At 54.9% G+C, this 22,171-nt stretch overlaps 6 protein-coding genes across 6 annotated transcripts; 4 read left to right on the plus strand and 2 right to left on the minus strand.

Annotated features, from left to right (window-relative positions):
- Positions 1–5,010: 5,010 nt before the first annotated feature.
- Positions 5,011–6,699, plus strand: SPSK_09013 (hlh transcription factor; the record flags this gene model as incomplete). Its single annotated transcript, XM_016735594.1, has 2 exons — positions 5,011–5,128; positions 5,237–6,699. 2 exons carry the CDS (start codon positions 5,011–5,013, stop codon positions 6,697–6,699), a joined length of 1,581 nt encoding a protein of 526 aa, XP_016587888.1.
- A 1,375-nt stretch (positions 6,700–8,074) lies between these two features.
- SPSK_09173 (polysaccharide export protein (CAP59)) lies at positions 8,075–9,550 on the plus strand (the record flags this gene model as incomplete). The annotated part of the gene is made up of 1 exon (XM_016735751.1): positions 8,075–9,550. One exon carries the CDS (start codon positions 8,075–8,077, stop codon positions 9,548–9,550), a length of 1,476 nt encoding a protein of 491 aa, XP_016587889.1.
- A 514-nt stretch (positions 9,551–10,064) lies between these two features.
- Positions 10,065–11,224, minus strand: SPSK_09439 (peroxisomal membrane protein 4; the record flags this gene model as incomplete). The annotated part of the gene is made up of 4 exons (XM_016736011.1): positions 10,065–10,441; positions 10,520–10,801; positions 10,865–11,060; positions 11,180–11,224. The coding sequence occupies 4 exons, from the start codon at positions 11,222–11,224 to the stop codon at positions 10,065–10,067; spliced, it is 900 nt and encodes a 299-aa protein (XP_016587890.1).
- A 3,051-nt stretch (positions 11,225–14,275) lies between these two features.
- Positions 14,276–18,383, plus strand: SPSK_08329 (uncharacterized protein; the record flags this gene model as incomplete). Its single annotated transcript, XM_016734930.1, has 4 exons — positions 14,276–17,027; positions 17,102–17,530; positions 17,592–17,693; positions 17,776–18,383. The coding sequence occupies 4 exons, from the start codon at positions 14,276–14,278 to the stop codon at positions 18,381–18,383; spliced, it is 3,891 nt and encodes a 1,296-aa protein (XP_016587891.1).
- Positions 18,384–18,493: 110 nt separating this feature from the next.
- On the plus strand, positions 18,494–19,834 carry SPSK_09280 (RNA recognition motif containing protein; the record flags this gene model as incomplete). Its single annotated transcript, XM_016735856.1, has 2 exons — positions 18,494–18,579; positions 18,961–19,834. 2 exons carry the CDS (start codon positions 18,494–18,496, stop codon positions 19,832–19,834), a joined length of 960 nt encoding a protein of 319 aa, XP_016587892.1.
- A 722-nt stretch (positions 19,835–20,556) lies between these two features.
- Positions 20,557–21,675, minus strand: SPSK_09467 (methylenetetrahydrofolate dehydrogenase (NAD+); the record flags this gene model as incomplete). The annotated part of the gene is made up of 3 exons (XM_016736039.1): positions 20,557–20,598; positions 20,663–21,398; positions 21,473–21,675. 3 exons carry the CDS (start codon positions 21,673–21,675, stop codon positions 20,557–20,559), a joined length of 981 nt encoding a protein of 326 aa, XP_016587893.1.
- Between the last annotated feature and the right edge of the window lie 496 nt (positions 21,676–22,171).

Below are 22,171 nucleotides of genomic sequence, written 5' to 3' on the forward strand. Positions count from 1 at the left end.
ACTAGCACACGACAAAATCAGGAACGCCCATTCTACACATGGCCTATTGCAGGGCCGGCCGTCACACACCTGCAAGACGTGAGACAACAAAAGCACAAAAGTGCACAAAATAAGAAGAGGGAGATATCGACGGCACCCTTGTTCTGAGCGAGGACGCGAGGAGGCTTTCAGTTGCAGTAGTCTGTCTCTGTCGTCTACAGCCATCGGAATTGCAACCCCACAACTTTTTTATTACTCCTCAATGACGTTACGCGATTTACCGTATGGCGGTACGGAGTAAGAACGTCAACAAAAGAGAACCCGGGTGACTGTTTTCAGTTGTGGGCCACAGAACGTGTAGTTCATGCTGGTTTTATTGTCGCGTTGTCGATTGTGATCAAAACGAAGAAAGGTGAGGGACGAGAGAAACATACATGATACTGGTACGTACTACAATGTACGAACACCGGACGCCCCGTGTTAATGTTCATATCGCGCAGCTCACGATTGCTAGTTATTCCATGCGGGCGAAAACGGATATCATGGCGTATTGATGGTGCTCACGCAAGACATTTTACATCGGCGACCTATCCCAGTACCGTGGTCCTGACCAACCTTTGACATGCGCAACCACACACCCATTTACAAGGCGGCGAGTGTTGCTTCCATCCTTTCAGATATTAGACAGCAGCTACCCAAGTTCCTAACAGACGTACCGAGTCTGCCTGCATGTATATTTCCAAGAGCCATCTGCTACCCAAGGACATCTTGTCACTCAGAATATCGAGCTCTTGAGCACGATACTTTAGCTATGCGACTCGTTACAATTTCGGTCCGGTTTCTACAATTTTACCTTTTTACCTTGTTCTTACGTCTTTTGCTTTTCGTCACTGGTTGCCATGTCGATCGACCTGGTCTAAAGTAGAATATGTCTCCAATGCGTCAATGTCGTACCAAGTTCTCTGGAAGTGCAAAAACGGTCGCATTTTCGCGTCCTTGCTGTACCCTTAATTTCTCAGCTCAGCTCAGCTTTGCACACACATACCACGCTTAGAACCTTGCACTTGCAGCGGTACACTGTCGAACGACGCCTTACAGTCATCTTTTGGGCGACTGGGTGTCTCCATCTTTCGGTGAGCGCTCTGCTATCCTCTTTGCTGCCATTGGTTCCATTTGTCGACACAAGTGAAGAAGGCGTGCTTTCGTACGCATTGTACGGATCTCGTGTTCGCATCATTCTACGTGTTCTCCCTCGATAATTCTTGTGCCTGATTTCCCTCCCTTCATTTGATCTTATCGTGTCCACTCTGCCAGCCGCGTACCTGCAGGAAAAACCACACCCCTTGCTGCCCTGGCAGCCTGGCTCTACGAGCGTGTTCCAAAGCTGCTTCCGCTCATGGTGATAATGGGAGGACTTGGCTTTTCCACTGTGTCTGCTGGAGCTCTTTGGAGTAGGTATTGGTGCCTTTAATTTTGGCATTTTTTACCTGAGGATGTCCACTGTAACAATTATTATCTTTAGCGTATTTAGAGCGTTGGAACGCCTGTAATACTTGGGCTTGATTGTGGTCTTTTTTTTCTTGAAAAAACATCGCAAGAGGAACAAAGGCAGGCAAAGTACGAAGTATGCACAAAATTTGTCATAGTTGAAATACATGTCCCGGCCTGGAGCTAGGAACCCCTCCACTACGAACGCAACGGCAGCAGGGTCTTTAAAAGTAACGTGTGAACGTGTCAAGCATGCGTGTGACTGCCATAGCGCCACTTTTCCGTTTACCTTGTCCGTCCGTTTAGGGCAATTTAGGGCCTTAAGCGCACTCTTAGGGTGGTGTTAGTGAGATGTTAGGGTGAGACGGTGCCGAATTGAGGCATAGTTCTTTAGTCTCCCAGGTGCGGACGGCCCTTCCGCACAACCGCATTACCATCAACCGTTACGGGGGGGGGGGGGTTATTGACGAAGGCTTCATAGCACTCAGCAGTATCATCCTCCCAAGGCATATGATAACAAAGGAAAGACGAAACGAGAAAGGCAGGCACACGAGACAGGTTCGTTCAACCTGCTTGAAGACATAGTCTTGATCGAACCCGCGTGGCGGTGCGACTTGATGACCATAACATACCTGCAACAAGACATTGACAAGACAAAAGACATTGCCCTGACCGGCTGTTCGGAACACTACAAAAATGCTCCCACCACGTCGTGTCGGTGGTCGAAATACGAGTCCAGCAGCAAACCAGAGACGGTCCGCCGTGGTAGTGGATGGTTGTCAAAGTCACCTTCACTGCAACGTCAATTTAATTAACTGCAAATAAAGCCGCTAAAACGCTGCCTGCAGTGGAAACAACGTGCGCACATGTGCTGCACCTTTCGTTTTATTTTCCGCTTTGCCACGCGGCAATCAATGTGAGTAAGGACTTCCGCTCTTAGCAGCCCTCTAACTCGCGCCCAACACCGCCAAGTACTGCCAGCGTATCGTTCATTTACAGCGATCGACCACGGAGCATCTTTCCCCCTCCCCACAGTCACGACACCCGCTCATTTGCATGCACGAGCTTGACAGCCATAGTCCTTTGTGCTATGATGCGCGGCGCTGCAATTGTCATTTCATAAGACACGATGCGTTTAATGGCTGTACTCGACCGGTACTTTTTTTTTTTGCATTGTGAACTGCGACTCGTCCTAAAAAGGGGCCGAAAGACGCTGCTAACTGTACCGATGCCGTGCAATCACGTGGCAAACCATTATGCACATTCTGGTTGGTGGTTGCTGATTTTTTTTGTCATAAATGCACACAATACCGGAGCGATGTGGGTATTTCCTGTTTGGCCCTTCCCTTTTCAGTCTTTCCCATCTTATCCCATGCGCCGCGGCATTGGACCCTCTTTTTACCGAGTCGTTTTGCTCGCTATTCGCAGTGCCATCCTGCCACCCTCCTATTCTTTCAGGCCATTCGGGCCCCTTCTCCCCTCCTTGGCGGCGCTGCACCCCCCTTTTCTTGGTTCCCTGTCGGAGGCAAAGGCGAGCCCAAAAAACGTGCTGGCCCTCCATCTCTTCGAAATAGCGGCGGCCGGCTGGCTCCACTTTTCTCTTTCGGGTCCCCTCTTTCCTCATTCCCGTTCACATTTACCACTGGTTCTTGCGTTTTTGGTTGTTTGCCATGCTTGTCCGGGGCTAGGCCGCTCCGTTTTGCACGTTGCGTCTGCAGGCCTTTGTATAAATCCCCATGCAGCCATTGATCCATTGAGCCCAGAGCCATTGAGTAAATGTAGTCTTGCAGTCCTCGCAGGTACCGCCCGAACCTCGTGCCCCCAATGCAACTCCTGCATATTGCCATGGCACTGCTAAATGTCCTTTCCCACATGTGCGTCGGGATGCATTGCAGAGCGCACTGTCGAGGATCGCCTTTTTCTCGTCATTTCTATGGTGCCCGATCTATTGTCCATGCGCTTCTCCGTTGACCATTGTAAATGTTGCGTCCCCATCTCGAACGCAGACAACCAACCCCCAACAATTGCAGGCCCGAGAGCAAACATGCAAATCTCCATTGCTGGCCGGCTATGAACTGTTCTACAATTCTACAATTGCATCGTTTTTGCACGTACTGAGTAAATTGGCCCTGGCCAGACCAGTCCCCGTAGCCCTCGTCTATCGCTCTTTCCCCTCCTCGCTCAATGCTGGAAATCTCCACTCCATGGCCATCGTACACCACACGCCCCCCCCGTCAAAGAACACGCCCACGCCCACGCCCACCCACCCTTCACGCTTCTTGCCTGGTCTGCCATGCGCTGCGTCCGGGGACCGAATGGTTCGCTAGATTAACTTCCCTCCTTCCCTTTTGCTCTTTCGCTCCCCATCTGCGTTGGGTTATTGTGCTATTGCACCTGCCTTTTGTCCTTCGTGCTTGCTATTTTTCGTCGCATGGACTCGCACCGTCCCCCAGTCCTCGTCTTTCTTGTATTCCTCCATTCTTTTCAAGACCCAGTTCCATTCTGGCCGATCTCAGCCCTTTTCTCCATTGTCAACCCAAGTCCTCTCAGCACTTACTTGTGACTGGAGCTGACCTTCCCCGGTCTGTTTTATTCTTTATTAGCTCTCTGGTTTCTTCTCCTCTCCCACTGTCCCCTCCTTTCTCTCTACCTCACCCTCATCCTACTTCTTTTCTTCCCTCCTTTTCTTCCCACTCGTTTGTTTGTCGGATGCTTTGATCTCATCTTCGGCATTGTTTCCAACATCTACTCTCTTCTTTTGCATTCGGCTCTCTCTCCTTACATCTCGTCGAGTGCCTACAACGTCACAACGTCCAACGCCGCCGTCTTGGTCCGGTATCGTCTTTCTTTGGATCGTATCGAACCCCGACTTCGCCTCGCCTTATCTGACAGCAAACCGCCCCTCACGATCCCATTGCGCCTCGTGATTTTACATATCGGCAACCTCTCGCGACTTGGCACACTATTTCCTTGTACATTCTGCTTCTCTTTGATTCCCCATCCGAGACTTGACCCATTTGACGCGGCCCCCTGCTTGTGACATTGTGTGCGCTGTGTTTTCGACACACAACATCTACACACTCGCACACGCCCCTCTTCTGGCAATTCGATTTGCGCTAGACCTAGCCGTTCTAAGCGAATCTCTCTTCCAGTTTCTTTCCTGTTGCTTCGTATTCCTTGTGCTACCGCTACCCACCGCGTGTACTTGTGAAGAAGTCTCCCGAGAAGCAGAGACAACGGGAAGAAAGTGGACTCGGCAACCGAAAATTCGACTGCCCCCCAAAAAAACAGAAAACGACATATCGAGGTACCTTGCACCGTGCCTGGGAGTGCCTTTTCGCCTCACCTGCAAATTTCAATCAATCTCTCCTTTCTATATCGTCAGGAACCATATATCTATGAGGCCTCGCGCTCACCACCAGTGACAGCCAAGTTCCCAATCTCGTCTTCAAACAGCGGCAGAAGAAAGAAAACTCAGGAAACGCCCCAAGTGCGACTCGTTGCTTGCCACGATCGCCACATCATCTCGACCTCCCGAAAGATATGGAGCAGCCAGCAGTTGCTACTCAGAAGCCGCCTGCTGGTCTTGCGGGCGTTCTCAACTCTCCCGACGCGAACCGGGACTCGGCATACTATTCCATCACGGATGCTTCAAGCAAACGTTTGTCTTTTCCTTTATTTTTGCAGCCACCAATACCATTTTCTACCGCTTTTAGTTTCGAAGGGCTTCCAATCGCTAACTTGTACGTTTTCTTAGACACATCTGCAGCGTCTTGTGCTGGCCTGAGCCCCGCTGGTCCGTCCTCATCTGCCTCACCACACCCGCTCCGTGCAGCCTCCGCCGGCATGGATAAGACACCGTCTCCGACAGCTGCAGCGCACCTCCTGCCTCAGCCTCTGCTCTCGCCGTCGACAAGCAGCATGAGCGTGGCATCTATCGTCTCGCCTACTACACCGAGCAGCGGCGACCTACGCCGCCTGACCATTGACCGCCCGCAGTCCCTCGAATCGGCACCTAACAGCGCTTCGCTCACCGCCGCCGTCGAGTATGACCACACGTCCCGCCGCGAGAGCGTCGACAGCCGCATCAACCAGGGCATCGGCGACCTGCGCCTCGGCGGCAACTCCCCCTATGCCACCCATAACCACTCCACCACGTCCGTCCATACCAACCACAACAGCTTCCAGGCCCAGCAACGCCAGCCGCGCACCGGGCTCGACAGCCTCTCTGTGCACCGCATCTCCAATGGCTACCAGCCGAGCGCGGAGCGCAACCCGGACATCCAGAACAAAACTGTGCGCACGGCGCCCGCCATCACAGGACCGGCCATCAGCCAAATTGCGCGCGCCGCCGAGCCCACCAAGGGTCAGGCATGGGCGTTCCCCGAAGAGGAGATCCAGCGCCTGCCGTCGGCCGCCAGCCAGTCCTTCATCGATTCGCGCCGCAGCAGTGTCGCGGACTCCCTTGCGAGCAGCCAGTTCACCACCGAATCGCGCCTGCCCAATGGCCAGCGGCGCTTTGACGACCCGGTGTCAAGCCGCCTTGGTCCCCACGATGGTCCCAACGATAACATCGACTACCACCAAAGTCAACGCCTGTCGGGCGCCTCCGGCGAGTATCCGACCACACACCACCACGCCCTGCAGCACAAACAGATTGACGACCTCCAGGCCGAGACGGGAAGCTTGCACGCAGGCTCGCAGCCCTACAGCAGAACGCCCGAGCTCCGCATCAGCCACAAGCTTGCTGAACGGAAGCGTCGTACCGAGATGAAGGAGCTCTTCGAGCAGCTTCGTGACCTGATGCCCCAAGAACGGGGATCCAAGGCGTCCAAGTGGGAAATCCTCACCAAGGCCATCACGGAGCACCAGCGCCTGCAAGAGACTGTCCGCTCCGCCACTCTGCACCAGTCGGCCGTCGCCAACGACATCGCTGCCATGAAAAACGAGATGCACGCCCTGCGCATGGAGAACCAGCAGCTCCGCGCCGATATGGCCGCCATGCAAGCCAACGGTGGTGGTGCCACGAACGGCCAGGCACCGCCGGGCATGTCGGACCACTTTGCCAGAGGCCCCGGCCGCGATAACAACCAGCAACTGCCTCCTCTTCGGTCCCTGAGCAGCGGCCTCCCGCCGCCGACGACTCAGGCGCCACCACCGGAGTCCATGACTGGCGTCCAGTATGACCAATCCAGAGTCAACGGTTTCCGCCCGCAGATTGACCGGTTCTAAGTATCGGACCTCGTGACATTTCTGCGTCGTCCGGCTTCTCTTCCCCAAGGGAACGACAGATTTCCCCTTCGGTTCTTTGCTTTTGTATCACCATTGGCGTTGCGAGTGCTTTTTCACATCAGTCTCTCTTCTTCGGATGGTTTGACTATATAACGTTTATCGTTTCTGTCCGACACCCGTTGCACTTCATCTTCTTTATTGTCTTCTTCTGACCGGTGTGGTTATCTCCATTTCTTTCCGTTTGCTCAACATGGCGTTGACCATTCTTCGATTCATCTACATTCTGTTTGTTCCTATGTCGGTCAGGATGACCGCCTGGATCTATTTTTCTTCCTGTCCATTCATAAGTACCCCTTCTGGCGTGTCTTGTGTCTCTTGACTAGCACTCAATTACCGATTTTCATATCGACCTTTCCATTGTATGTGTCACTTTTTTCTGTTCTTATTCTCTCATATTCCTGCGGAGTTCCTTCTTGTCTTTTATTTCGTTTTCTACGGAACACCGCATTTATTTCATTATGTACCTTGTGACAGCCCACCGGCGCGCATGTTGTATTGCTGTATATCTGAGGGATGGAAAGGGAACGGATTTCCCGGTTTCGGGCTGGACTCTTCCCTTGGGAAGAAGAAAACAAAAAAGATACCACGCGATTTATGCAAATGAAGCCTATCTTATAAAAATTATCGAAAAGGTCTTACTCATCATGCTGTATTAACATGTGATTTCAAGTTTGTGATGAAACCGCAATTTGGCAAGCTGTGAAATCGACAAGACAGACATACTTGTGCCTGCTGCCATCAGTCAATGTCGAATCAAAGCGTCTTGGAAATGCTCTTCTCAATGTCAGTAAAAGACGGACGACGTGCCTTCGGCGTTGAAAAAGGAGCAATGTAGACTGAGGTCGTGGGCGGCCTTAGCGTTGCCATTACTGCTATTTTTACGCCCGCTACGTTCTCGGCTACGTAGCTTCAGAGGTCCTACTCCACCCACCACACATCACAGGTCAGCTTCATACTTAATCGACTTTCGACGCGACTTCATCTATTACCACCCACGTCCGCGTTCTACCCAACCCCCTCGGCTCGGGAGCATTGCTACTGTATTCGGAAACCGTCACTTGTTTTCTCATCAACTCTTATCGTTTCGATTTCCTCGGTCGCAGCCGCTGCCCACCTTTCCCGCATGGACCACGCCTTGACGACTGACAGAAGATATTGACGAACCACTACCCCCGAGAATGCGGCCGCTTGTCCTGCCCCGGAAAGATTTGCGTGTCTCTTTTGCGCTGGCGGTCTAGAATTGATATCCCGAAACACCTTTTCCTGCGTTCCCCGGGGCCTTTCCCCCCCTCGACTCGCCTCCCCTTTCCTCCATATGCTCTTCCGCCCGCGGCTGCTGCGCCATCGGTCGCGCAAATACCAGCGGCCTGTCCTCTGGACGCTGCTGGCACTCTTCGTTCTAGATGCCTGGCGCATTCTGCGGAGCCGGGCACCGACAATACGGTCGTCCTTGACCGCAGACACCTCACAAGGCATCACATCCGGAACGGAAATCACCAAAAAGCCGTCCGTGTTTATAGTGTCCGTTCACCGCAACACGGAGCCCATCTTGCGATCGGCGTGGATCGAGAACCTTGTCCGGCTGGTCGACCACCTCGGCCGCGACAATGTCTACGTGTCGGCCGTCGAGTCCGGGTCCCAAGACGACACCAAGGACGCGCTGATGGAACTCAAGGCCCAGCTGGTCGCCCGCGGCGTCGCCCACACCATTGAGCTCGGTACCACCGTCTGGGAGCAGCTGGACGAGCTGTATGCATGGCCCGACCCAGACACGCCCGCCGCCGAGCGGCCGGGTTGGATCTGGGACAGCGAGGAGAAGCACTTTGCGCTCCGGCGGATCCCGTACCTAGCGAACGTGCGCAACCAGGCGATGGCGCCGCTGCTGGCCGAGGCGGCCAAAGACAGCAGCGGCGGCGGCGGAGGGCATGGGCAAGGTCGGCGGTTCGACCGCGTGCTCTGGATCAACGACGTGGCGTTTGATACGCAGGACGTCATGACGCTCCTCGACACCCGGGGCGGCCACTACGCAGCGGCTTGTGCCATGGATTTTAAAGAGTACCCCTTGTACTACGACACCTTTGCGCTGCGGGACGCCGACGGCGACAAGGCCGTGTCGCCGCGCTGGCCGTGGTTCCGGTCCAGCGAGGCACGTACCGACGTGCGCGCCGGCCGCCCCGTGCGCGTGCAGTCCTGCTGGAACGGCATGGTCGCCTTTGACGCACAGCCGTTTTACGACACGACCGCCAACACGAACGCCCATGCTCGCGGCCACACACACGCCAATGCGGGCGGCGGCGACACCACCCACACGCCCGTGCCGCTCCGCTTCCGCGGCGTTGACGACAGCCTTGCCGAGTTCCATCTGGAGGGTAGTGAGTGCTGCCTGATCCACGCCGACAACCCGCAGTCGCGCTTTGCCGACGTTCCCTCGTCGAACGCCCGCCACCGCCACAAGGGGGCCGACGCGGACGCAGACGCAGACGCCGGCAAAAACATCGGTGTCTGGCTCAATCCCAACGTCCGCGTGGCGTATAGCCTATCGGTCTACAAGCAGGTGCGGACCGCCGTGTTCCCGGGCCGGTTCGCGGCCGTCCATGGGGCGTGGGCGAATCGGCTGGAGCGCGCGCGGAGCCACGTGCAGTTTGCCCTCGAGGGCCAGACGGTGCTGAACCGGCTGCGGCGGTGGCGGGCAGAGACCCCACCAGGCGCGCCGCTGCGCAACGAGCCTGGTGCGGTCTGCCTGATTAACGAAATGCAGATCATGTGGCAAAACGGGTGGAAGCACTTGTGAGGTAGAAAACAAAAGGAGTTTTAAGGGAATCCGCGTTTGTTTGCTATTTTCTGATTGTTTGCATCGTACTGCGTATATGCATTACATGAAATTCTTCTTTTTTATTCGAATATGTATACTATCCAAAAACGTGACGCGGGTATCCTGTCGCGCGAGGGTTAAGGTTGCAAAGCAAAGGATGCCAAAAGAAAAGCCGCCGCGGCCGCCACCCCATCTAGAGCATGACAAGATGATTAATACAGACAAACAAAAAGAGAAGAAAAAGGATAAACCCGTCTAAACGCCAGTGTCCCTCCCCGTGTAAAATGATATATGCACAGGATGATGCAAGGGAAAAAAAAGGGGGGGCACAGATACAGTGCGTATGCAACGTAATATACAGCTGAAAGAAGGAAGAGCAGGATACACCGCGACCGGCGAAACGTCGTGTGCAAGCTGAGCCCAAGACCAAGCCGGGTCAACAAAGTCGGCACCCTGGATGGTACCGTACCTATCGTATCACCGACGTCGCAGTTTACTTGTTGTGCCAGAGCAATGTCCGTAGGCTGTCCCAGTGGTCGCTCTGTACGTAAATGTAACTCATGCTGTTGCGCAGGCTGGACTGGATCTCGGCGTCGTGGTAGCGGAAGAGGTGCATCACCATAGCCCAGCTGCCGGCAGCAAAGGCGGGCCATGCATAGTAGCTGATGGTTTGCGACAGCGGCGGCTGCGACACCAGCGGCAGGCCGACGCCCGGCTTGACCGCGAGCTTCGCCAGGGCCAGGACCACGCGCGCAAACACGTAGATGACAATCTGCATGTTGATGGAGCTGATCTTACCAGACCGCTTGGACCGGCCGCCGAAGACAATGTAGCCGCCGAGCAGACCGCCGATGAAGCTGTCGTATGTGCCTGGGAGAATGTTAGCCTACGATCGTTTTGTCGTTCTGGTCTAGTAAACGGCCCAACCGCCGCAACAGAGAAACGCACCCTCCTTGCCGTCTGCGAGGTACTTTAATACCATGCAAGTCGTCTTGTATATAATAGCAAAGCGAGCCAGGTTGCTGGCATGGTGTTTTGTGGCACGGAGCACGAGGGAGACCTTTTCGCGCACACTAAAAAGGGTAAGGCTGTTAGTTGGGGAGGCCGAGGGATAGACAAAGGGGGTCCAATCGGGTGAAAGAAGGGTGTGCGTGAAGACGTGAGGAAACGAAAAGAGACGAGGAGACCAAGATGTGGACGTACGTTCCGGACCGGAAAAGGAAGACCATCCTAAAGAAAGAAGCATAACTGTTAGCAGAGGCGTTTTTGTTTTCCGACAACCATGCGGCATACGGTCATCGTTCCGGGCGAACGGCGACAATGCAGGCGTGGTCCGCTGAGCATCAAGGGGATAAAACGGAGAGAGCTCGTACACAAGCGCATGCGGGAAGCGCACTTTGGCGCCGTAGACTGCGCCATTGCGCGCGCCCTTGACGATGGCGAGGAGGTCGTGGTACTTGGGGTCGAGCACAATCTGCTCGGCGACGGCCTGGACAACAACGAAGCAACACCGTTAGCAATGTGCGTGAGCGGGTCGCAGGTCACAGCCTCGGCCATTCAAAGCCGCTCTGGTTGCCTACGCCACAAAATGGACGGTTGGCTTCCTACCTTGAGGCCGTCGAGTGTGCTGGCAAGCTGCGATGGGACAGACATAACGAGGGGTGACGAAGAGACGAAGGAGTAGATGGAACCGTCGGCTGCAGTTGCGCGGCGATCGATGCGCAACCAAAAAGCTCGGCAAAAGTGAAATGCGACGAGAAGGACGAGGCAGGCAAATTGTCGTGATGGCAGGGAGAAAGGAGAGCGGTCGGATCAAGAGGAATTCGATGTAAGTGTTTCTGTTAGGATGTGTGTTTGTCGCCCATTTGCCCACAAAAAGGAATATGACAAAACGGTTACGACAGCGTTGGTACAAAAGAGTGAGCGACAGGCAAAAGGCAAGAAAAGAAGCGATGACGGCAATGTGTTCGGCTGCATTGAAGCTCGGCTTGTGACTTTCCCTTACGCCTACTGACTACACTCTCCAGGCGACTATGCCCAGAACAGGTTGGCTGGGCGCATGCTGGAGTGGATAGGGAAGGAGCGAAAAGTGGAGCAGTTTGGGATGCTCTGGCAGCATGTCCAGGTGCTTCCCTGCCGTATTTGGTGTGCTTTCCCCGCGTGCAGCGGACTCCAGGGACGAATTAGGCGGGTAAGTTGCCCCCCGCGATTCATTATCCTAGCATGTGAAAGCGCAGCGTTTCGTACGGCAAGAGCGAACTGCGAGTGAAAACCGCCAGTCATCCACAAGTGGAGCACAGCACAGTCAAATCGCTGAGAACAGCCTTTAGACAAAGGAAGATGTGTAGACAAAGCGACTACCCTCTGGCCTTGGTAAAAGACGTAAGCAACAAGACCGACCAAAAAGAAACGGTCATTGGAAAGACAGTCTTTATTGCAGCGCAAAAGCACTCTGCATTGCTGTCTTGAAAGGCGTTCGTTTCGCTTGCAATGCTGGCCTGCATTCCGGTTCTTTCTTCTAGAAGCAATCACATGCAATTATGTCGCATAAGATTGTCGTTCGCGCTTTCCCTTGAACGCTTCCTGTCCTATCGATTTGGCAGGTCTGCCCCTCGCCGCCGAAACGTGACGGGCAGGAGCGATAGGCACAACGTCATTTGGTCATCTTGGAAGTCCAACTTAGATAGCCTTAGAAAAGGGGCTTGTGCAAAAGGGAAGTTACGACCGTTGGACGCGCTTGACGATCACATCCATCACTTCAAAATAAAAACATAAGCCAAAAAGCCCCATCTCGCCTCGCGATCAATCACACCTGTACAAAGGACTCTCAGTTCCAAGTGTCCAGACAATGCAGAGTACGAGAACTTGACCATGTTTCGGCAACTGCAATCAGACACGGCGGTGATGGTCCGGTCAGAGTCTTGCTTTACGATGAGAACAATGGATGGCCAAACAAGCAGGCTGCGAGGCCGTAGGCACGGTTCTTCAGCGACCGCCAACTTCTTTAAGATCTGAAGAGCTGCCGGATCGTGCGGACCAATCTCTTCGTTTGAGAGGATGCAACCGTCATAAGCGTCTACCATATCCAGAATCCTTCCGCGGCACAACAGGGCTGCACAGCCTTCTTCAGATTGTCGACATTCTGCCAGATACAGGTAGACGGCGAAGTGCATTGTAAGTAATTGTGCGGTCGGGTTATGGACGAGGCTGAATTATTAGGCCAGCCATACAACACATCGAGAAATGGTCACCTGGATTTGCTGCGTGTATTGCGGTACAGATTAATACGGGGTCACTGAGAAGGCAGAGTATGGCTAACCGCCAAAAAAAAGCACAGGCAACTATTTCCACGCTATCTGATAGCATATGGTTGGCCAGGCTCATGGCACCGCGTCTTGGCTCTCTTCGAGGGCTCGGGAGCACTACTGGCTCCTCCCGCGCACCCTGGAGTATTTGCGGAAAACAAGGCTCAGACAGCCGTGCACGACCAATACTCCCGCTCTTCAACTCCGCGCATCTGGCACCAGTCGAAACAATGGCGCTCATGCTCGAGTCGGCACGAAACCAGAAAGCAAGTGCATACTTGGAGTGGGCACTTTGAACAAAACCAGACTCTTTTTCACTCCGCCTAGCAAAACGCCACAAGCCCGAGAGGCAGAGCAAAATGGGATGGAGAGGGTCTAGATTCACCTCTCACGGCTGTCTGTGACATTGTGGCGCCCGTCGTGGAGATGGGCAATGTCTGCAGCCGCCATTCCGCATTTTCTTCAAGAAGCGCATCTTGGAGTCAGTTTCTCTTACGTACAGACTCCTTGCCACTCCGTACGTCCACGACATTTTGCTTCAGAAGATTGATAAGGAGGTATTTACAGTGAGAAATGCGGAGCAATGCTGTCTACGACTACGACGTCCAGCTCTCCTGTTAAGTTACCAGTGCATTTTGCAGGCTGCCTCTGTTCCCCCCAACCGCTTCCCAATATGTACATTCGTACCCACTCACCCCTTCCTTTCCTCTCAACCCATGTGGCCTACCCCCTCTTTTTGAACCCTTGTTGCTATGCAAGGCCTCTGCGAACTCTCTGGCCCGCTGCGGCGTGAGTGCGCGGGAGCAGGCAGTGAGGCCTACGACAGGTCAGATTGGGGGGGGGACCGGTTGTCAGCCAATAGTCTACCAATATCAATAGTTCCGTTTGGAGAAGAACTTGAGGCTGAAGGTCAGGGAGAGAGGCAGTCTAAAACGAAGGACCAAGTTACGGGGCTGCCCCTTTCGATTCTATTTACAACGGGATCGTCCCATCGCCGGCCTGTTCTTCTTTCTCCATAATTTACACTTTCATCTTTCCGTCTAGTGCCCGCTGCCAAGGACGACATCGTGGACTCTTGTGCATCGCATTCTCCAGCATACCTATCGCGTGACGACGTGTTGGTTATTGCTACCAGTTTGCTTGTCGCCACTCTCAGTCTTCTTTTCTTGGCTTAAACCTCGACTCTGTCTGTCTTTTACTTCTGCCGAGGCCACATCGCGCCAATTTCACGTTTCACGCGAGCAGTTCTCCACAGATAAGGACCGGTCATATTAACGACGGTCTTCCCCTGTGATCCCGGCGTATATTGTGCGAGCTACCCTACAGTTTCCACCTCCGAACCACGACATTTCAGACCTTGGTGTTGCAGGACAATGGCATCTGCAGCCCAGCCTCCGCCATGAGACTCCAAGCCCTGCAACCGCCAACATGGCCTGTGCATCTCTGTGCGGTCCTCGGTTTGTTTGTGCACAGGTCGGCCGCTGGCATGAACTTTACCGGCAAAACTCTCACAGACATATTTTGGCAGCTTGAATATGTAAACACACCACCAAATGGCAACCCGCTGCTGGGCGGACAAAACTTCACAACATGTTGCCTGAAGGCCATCAACGAAGCCATTGAGATCGACCCCAACGGCGAACTGCAATTTGTCAGTCAGTTTGAAAACTGGATCGTCTTCGACGAGGGCGACGAGCAGCCCTTGGACTTGCTGGTCAATTATTCGCTGCGCGGTCAGTTTCCCTGCACGGCCGTCTACAATGGCGATGCGCGTGGTGCACCCGTTGTCCAAGTCAACTACACCTGGCTCGCGGAGACCTGTCCGGGCTGGGAGATTAGCAGTAAGGACAACTTGAATGCCTGGCTGCAACCGCTGTCGGGCTTTCTCGTCCCGGCGGTCATCTTTTGCCTGTCCGTGCCTCGCCGCCGCAAGCTGGAGGTGCCGCGCTTCCTCTTCTCGCCCGACCAGGGCGGCATCAAGAGCTATCTCCTCGCCCCCTTAGGCGCCACTCTCGCGCTGGTCATGGTCTCACTCGACACGCTGGTCTGGCTGTGTATCTGTTTCGGTTTTGCTGGGCCCATGATTCTGAGCGGATTGTATGAAGCCATGCTCGACAACTCCGTGCTCGAGTACCTGCGGTTGAAAGTTGACGAAAGCCGCCTCACCCTCGACATGCGGTGCCGCTGCCTCATGGTGATCCTCATCGGCAACCTCGACCTTGTCTGGAACACAGAAGACCCGGACGGAAATGGGGGCTATGTCGACGGCGGGACCCATGGTGGCAGCTACATTAGCGATGCCGCAGACGATGGCGACGCAGAGGACGAGCACCTCCACTATACTGGGCGTGGGAGTGCGGTTGGCAGTTTTGACGACCGTCCTCCACGTGGAAACTCGGCCGAGATACCGTTGATGCCTCTTCATGGAAGCGGTGCCTACCAATCCATCCCAAGCGGCGAACAATCATCACCGTCACCTGCCGGCGCACCACTCTACGGACGGTACGACCAACCTGGGGTGCCCGTTCCAGATGCGCCGTATGCTCCGTACTCTTCTTCTTACCCGTATCCACCATACGCGTCTGGTCCATCCGGCACCAATGGCTCTCCATCTCCCTCTGGTGCCTCCCTGTCACCAGGCCGTCCGGCCCCAGCACTTCCAGCTTCTTCGAATGCACCCGCAGTTGCCATTGCTCCGATGCCGTCCGCGGTCCAGCAGGTCAATCCCACAGAAAGTGCCGCTTCCCACAGCTCCGCTCTCCCTACAGGTCAGGGCATTTGGCAACAACCAAACAATAGTGGCAGCCAAAGTCGTCTGGATGCCAACGGAGCTGACCAAAGCACAGCCATTGGTGCAGCACAAGTCGTTGTACCACCGCCTCCGCCCCCAATATCGCGCACGGCGGAGAACGAAGACGTATTACTTGCTGACGAGAGCCACGGAGGCTCTATAATTCCAGGTCTTTTTATTTCACCAGCGTCGGCCGGCCCCGACCCTGGGCCCGTACCAGACTTTTCGGGCCAACAGCAGTATCAATATCAACAGCCGCAGCACCAATCGTACATGGGTGCTGTGCCTGGCTTTCCTCCAGATCATGTCGGGCCAAACCAGCCTGTGGCCTATGGCGTTCCGTCTGGTGCAGCGTCCCCTGGTGCCCCATCAACACCAGTCCAACATCTCTCTGCACCGGCACAAGGCACCGTCGGCACGCCGTTTGCCAGCTCGGGCTTTGTTGCCGCCGGTGTGGTTGCGGCAGGTGTCGGTGTCGGTGTCAGTCACGATGCCAACCGCCGGCTGCTCGTGAATCACCGAAACGGCGGTCCTCTCGCGTCACCATGGCAGCACATGGAGGAATTCCTGTACTCTCTTCGCATATACAACGACGACTTCCCGACGCGCCAGCACTCACCGCGCCAGTATGCCAAGCACAGTGACTGTCCAGACGGCATCAACTGCCACAACGATCTGCACAACGAGCCGCCGATTCCCCGCACGGCCGAAACGGAGCGGCTGATCCACCAAGTGAAAACACGGCTCAAAACCATGTTGCACTGTCAATACTCGTTTGGATCGGTGATTGGTGCCCCGGTTGTCTTCTTCCTTGGCGGCTTTATTTTTGCCCTGCTCCAGAGCTTAGATGCGCTGGGTGATGAGGACATTGCCGAGGGGCTGGCCTTTGGCCAATGGTACATGACGATCCCGCACATTGCCATTATTTCGGGTCTGTTGTTGGCGGGCAACAACCCCAACATTCTGGAAGGCGTCCTGGCTGTTGAGCGCAAGTACCACCAGGACAACATCACCATTTTTGGTCTAACGTACGGACTGGCCTACCCGTCTTGCTACAAGGTCGCTTCGCTGTGGGACCGCGGCTACAACAAGAAGCAGTGGCTCAACACGCTCATTGCTACCTACCTTATGCGCTCCAATGCCGTCTACAGTGGCAACGAAGACTATGACAAGGACATTGTTGATCTGAAAAAGAAGACTACCCTCTCCCTGTCGGATTGGTCGTTCCTCCTGGCCCTAACATTGATGCTGCTGGGACTTCCCTATATCCTCGCCTTCCTCACGGCCTACTTTACACCCGAAATCGGGTTGTCGTGTCGATCCCTCACCTTTACCATCTACATCCTTGTTCAAATATCACGTACGTCTCTCCCAGCTGCCCAGCTGCCCAGATGTGCTTTTGTGTTAATGGACGCTACTAACAAAAAACAACAGAAATCATCCTCTGGCTATGGGCGTATGCCGGACCCCTTTCTGTCTTCAACGTCGAAAAGCCGGGCTTTTTTTCCATGGGTGGCTGGCTGGACAAGCGTGGTTTCTATGAGCCCTATTCGGTGCGTTGGCTGGTGGACCGCGGCCAGGTGGTGCCTCGGAACCCATTCAAGCTGCTGCGTCTCGTGTGGAGCGATCCGGGCCGACTCGTCAACTGGCGCTTCATTTGGAACGCTGTATATTACACCAGCCAGTGGCTTTTGGGCTTTATTGGCATCACGGCAGCAATCGGTGGCACTGCCATGCAGCTTATGGGCGTCTACTCGGCCGACATTTGCTACGTCACGACGGCCTACTGGTTCGCACCGCTCGAGGAGAGGCCGGCGTCCATCATTTCCGTCAATTCGGCCCTTATGATCCGGGAGTCTGAGCGTGCGTTGTCTCTTTCTTGTCACCCTTATGAGAAAATGCCTCCTTGCTAACACACTTTCAGTCATGTGGAAGCCATGTGCCATCACGGCCATTGTTTTCATGAGCGTCGTCAGTTTCGTCGGATGGTGGTACCAGCGCCGGATGCGTGACCTTTTCCAAGACCGTATGTTTCCATACTACTTTACATTCCGTCTCGTTATTATTTTTATTGGTTTACAAAAAATGACATCTGACACAAAACCAAGAGGTCCGCAGGATCGACCAGAACGAGCGTCGTGATACCCGCGCGTCCCGTCCCGACCGTGGCCGCGTCCGACCTCGTGTCACGTCCGGTGCGCCCCTGACAATCCGAACATTGACGCCATCGATCCCCTCGGCTATGCCAGTCAGTGCACCCCGAGACATGGCCGTTGCATCGGCCGTGACAACCGGCTACGGCGGTTACGGCCATTCGTATGGGCCACTCCGCGCCCAGAATAGTGTGGCCATGATGTCTGGTGCCCAGCCACCCCCCACCTCAGCGGTAATGGCAGGAGCGCCATCGGCAACATCATCTGCACAGGGCGGTGGAGTCCGGCCCAGATCGACGGCAACAGGATCCGGGACAAGAAGCATGGGCGCTCGAACACCGTCTCCAGTTGGGCCCGGTAGTATTGGTAACGTGCCGGACGGTGGCAGTAGTCAATCCACGGCCACCCCATCTGCCACAGATTCCTTCTCTGGTCCCGCTGGGGCATCTGGCCCAAATAGCAGTCTTGATGCTGCCGCGGCCGGTCCTTCACGGAGGACTCCCTACCGGAGAACACCCTCACCAAACGAGCCTCTGGCAGAGGCGGACGAGCCTCCTTTTTAAAGCAGTTTTGTAGAATATTTTGTACCACTTGCCGTATAAATACCACAAACCGTATAATTGTAACTGAAACTTGTCGTGATTCTATCATTCGTACTTCTAATGAAAAGACAATGTCTGTGAGACGGTTATATACTTACATAATCAAGTGGAGCTCTGTGCCCGAATTTGGGCTAGCGCCTCAGGAAGAGCTCGTCCTGTCTGTGAGCGGCTTGTGGAGTGAGCTAATTCGTACTGGCCATTGAAATTTTCGCTTTTTGCCGTGTAAGTTTTTTAAGGGCGCTGTTTTTTTACCTCCTTTTTGCTAGCCGTGTTCCCAACCACGCGATCTGTTCCATTTCCATCACAACATCGTTTTATCGTCCACGTCTTTTTTTTCTCACGCTCGATATACCTGTTTGCACCCTTTTCAGCATCTTCGGCTCGACTTTACTTGACCTCCGTCGCTTCTTTTCTTCTTTTTTTCTCACACCCCCCCTAAATCGGCACAATGTAAGACTTTGGATCCTCCCAATAACCTCTTCGTCCTGAGATGCAATCGCCGAGCAACTGAGACTAATCTATCTTCTTCCCTTGCTAGGCAGTCCGTTCGCCGCGCTGTTCTGCGGTCCGCCGCCTCCGCCTCGGCCCAGGTCGTGCGCTCCACGTCGACCTCCTCCACTCCCCTTGTCCGCTCCGTCGCCGCCAAGGCTGTGCGCATGCCCGTTAACAACCTGGCCCTGGCCGCCCGCTACTTCTCCCAGACTGCCCGCGTCGCCGAAGAGGCTGAGCAGCTGACAAGCGATTCGGTCCCGGCTACGGCTAGTGTGGGCGAGACCAACGTCGAAGCCCAGGATCCGACCCCCTACGGCATCTTCATCCGCAACGTTGTTTTTGACGCCAGCGACGCCAACCTGCGGGAGGCCTTTGAGCACTACGGCCCCATCAACTCCACCTTTATTGCCCGCGATCCCCGCGGCATGAGCAAGGGCTTCGGCTTTGTCTACTTCGAGACCGCCGAAGCCCAGACCAAGGCCCTCGAGGAGGCCAACGGCTCGTTCTGGCACGGCCGCCGCCTCAGCGTCCAGCCGCGCTTCAAGCGCCAGCCGCGCCAGGCCGACCCCAACCGGCCCCCGCGCGCCGACGACCGGGCCCCGCGCGAACCCTCCAACTGCCTCTACATTGGCAACCTGCCCTACGAGACCACCGACGCCGACCTGACTGTCACCTTCCGCGAGGTCGACGGCCTCCAGGCCGTGCGCGTCGCCGTCGACCGCGCCACTGGCTGGCCGCGCGGCTTCGCCCACGCCGATTTCGACTCGATCGAGAGCGCCAAGGCCGCCTTCGAGTACCTCAAGGACAAGCAGGTCGGCAGCCGGACGCTGCGCATCGACTATGCCTCGCCGACCAAGTACTTCGCAAAGAGGAACAGCAGCGAGGACCAGGAGGGGGGCGTTTCGGAAGCGACCAACTAGGAGAGTGAAGGGAACGAGAACGTAGCGCAAAACGGGCGCGTGTCTTGCACGTTGATGGATATGATACACAGAAAAGGGGGCCATGGAGCAAGATCACGAACGTGGGGAAGAAGGGGTGGAAATGAAATCCGACTAGGTCTCTTACTTTCGCCACAAGGGGAAGGGGAGTGCTATGGGGGCCAGATATGATATGACACAGGCTTGGACACCACAGAAAGGGAACTCGTCACTCCCCGAGGATGGATAAAATTCATTGGTGCGGCGGCGGGCGGTGTTGACTCGCTTATGCCTGGAGAAGGCGCAGACGTATTTTTTACATGTCCTGCCTCTTTTCGTTTTGTCTTGTATTGCCAATTCCCACGTAAAAGACAGATGAGCGCGCTCAGCGCAGTGTATATTAGTTTATAGCAAAACAAAGTGAAATGACATCTCTCTCTACTATTTTTAATCTAAAGCAGGCGGACTTTGGTACCGCAGTTGAAACGTGTTTGGTATTTGCGAATGCGATGCTAGCATCTCTGTGTGCATATGGTGTCTCGAGACTTTCTGAAATCTCTCCCCGAACCTAAGACCTGTCGTCATAGTCGACCCGTGCTGCTTTTTGTCTTCTATTTTCTTTTGTCTATATTTTAAATATAATTCCAATAAACAATCATGCGTGTTAACCCAGACTCCGTCCAATTGACATGGTATTTGTAATGTATTTCCACCCGACGTCGGTTTTACTCCTTCTTGGCCGTGGCCCGGCTGTTCGCGGCGAGGCGCTGTTTGTCTTGTCTTAGCACAGAGCATTTCATGAATTGGGGGGAAAGGTAAGATAAAACATACCACAAGATTCCGCAAAAGAACAGCAATCGTCACCTTGCCGACCGACGGCACGTAGATGGACGCCTTCTCCTTGACGGCGGGACCATCAAAGTTGCGGAACGACGAAAAGTTGATGCACACGGCACCGTCGCGCAGCAGCTCCGTCGGCACCTTGAAGCCCTCGGCCGGCACGCCACCAATGACAACGTCCGACAGCGGCAGGCACTGCTCCAGACCAAACTCGGCGCCCTTGTCCAGCACCTGATGGCGCGGCTGGCGGATGCCCTTGCCGCGCGTAAACACCTGTGTGCCCGTCAGGTCCACCGAGTAGACCGTGGCGCCGTCGTTGGCGAGCAGCGCCGCCAGCGGGCGCCCGTTGACCTCGGAGCGGTTGATCACGGTAATGGTCTTGCCATAGAGGCGGTTGCCGTAGGGGATGACAGTGTTGTAGACGTGCAGGTGCTCCAGGATCTTGACGACGGCCAGCGGCGTGCAGGGCAGGATGGACTTGAGCTGGTTGGCGGGCGCGTCCAGGAAACGGATGTTGTGGTACATGTTGGACAGGTAGCGGTGGCAGAGGCCCTCGACGTCCTTCTCGAGCGAGACCGTCTCCTGGATGTAGCGGTCGTGCGTCGGGTTGCCCGGGAAGATGGGGTAGTAGACAATGATGCCGTCGACGGCGGCGTCGGAGTTGGCGGCGATGATGGCCTCCTCGAGGGCATCCTTGTCGACGCGGTGCAGCTCAAAGGCGAAGCCACTTCAAAAGGTTAGAGTATACAAACATAAAACAAAAACAGTATACAGTACAACAAAACATGATCCCTGACTCACTTCTCCTGGCACGTCTTCTGCGACCACTCGGCGTACTTGACGGCAGCCGGGTCGTCGTTAGCCAAAAATGCAGCCAGGCACAGCTGCCGGTCAATGCCATTCTCCTTCAGGAACGTCTCGCGGGTGTCCTGCACCTCGGTCAAGAGGTTCTTGGCGATGCTGTCGGCAAGGATGACCTTGCAGGTCTTTGGGACGTCGGCCATTGTGACGGTCGGGAGGACGTGGGTATCGAGCTGTTGTAAGTTGTTCGGTTAGCACACAGTATTGCCAATTGAGCAATTGGGTATGCAGCCAGCCAGGAAAGACGGCTGTACGGTGTCGTGCAAGCCATACCGCTCACATGCAAAACGTGAAGCTTTTTGGAGTCGGAATTGGAGAGAATTTGCAGAGTCGGGACGATGACAGCGACGAAACGGTTTTGCGACAGAAAGTCTATAGCGGCAGTCTAGCCAGCGGCGACGGCGACAATGGCGGCAGCAACAGAAGCGAGAAAGGCGAGAAAGGCGGGTTCAGAGTCCGAGAGCATGCCGAACGCATTGTATATCTCGTCGTCTTGTTCCCTTTCGTTTTCCTACAACAGCGGGAAGAAAGAGGCATTGAGTCTACAGGGCGCCCAGAAAAAAAAATTAATAACGACGCGGGACAAATAGGCCTAAAATTTTACGCCTCCAGTAGTGCCTTCCCGTCTGAGCCCGCGCC

This window comes from Sporothrix schenckii (assembly GCF_000961545.1).
Source record: "Sporothrix schenckii 1099-18 chromosome Unknown Cont44, whole genome shotgun sequence".
Classification (NCBI taxonomy): Eukaryota; Fungi; Ascomycota; class Sordariomycetes; order Ophiostomatales; family Ophiostomataceae; genus Sporothrix; species Sporothrix schenckii.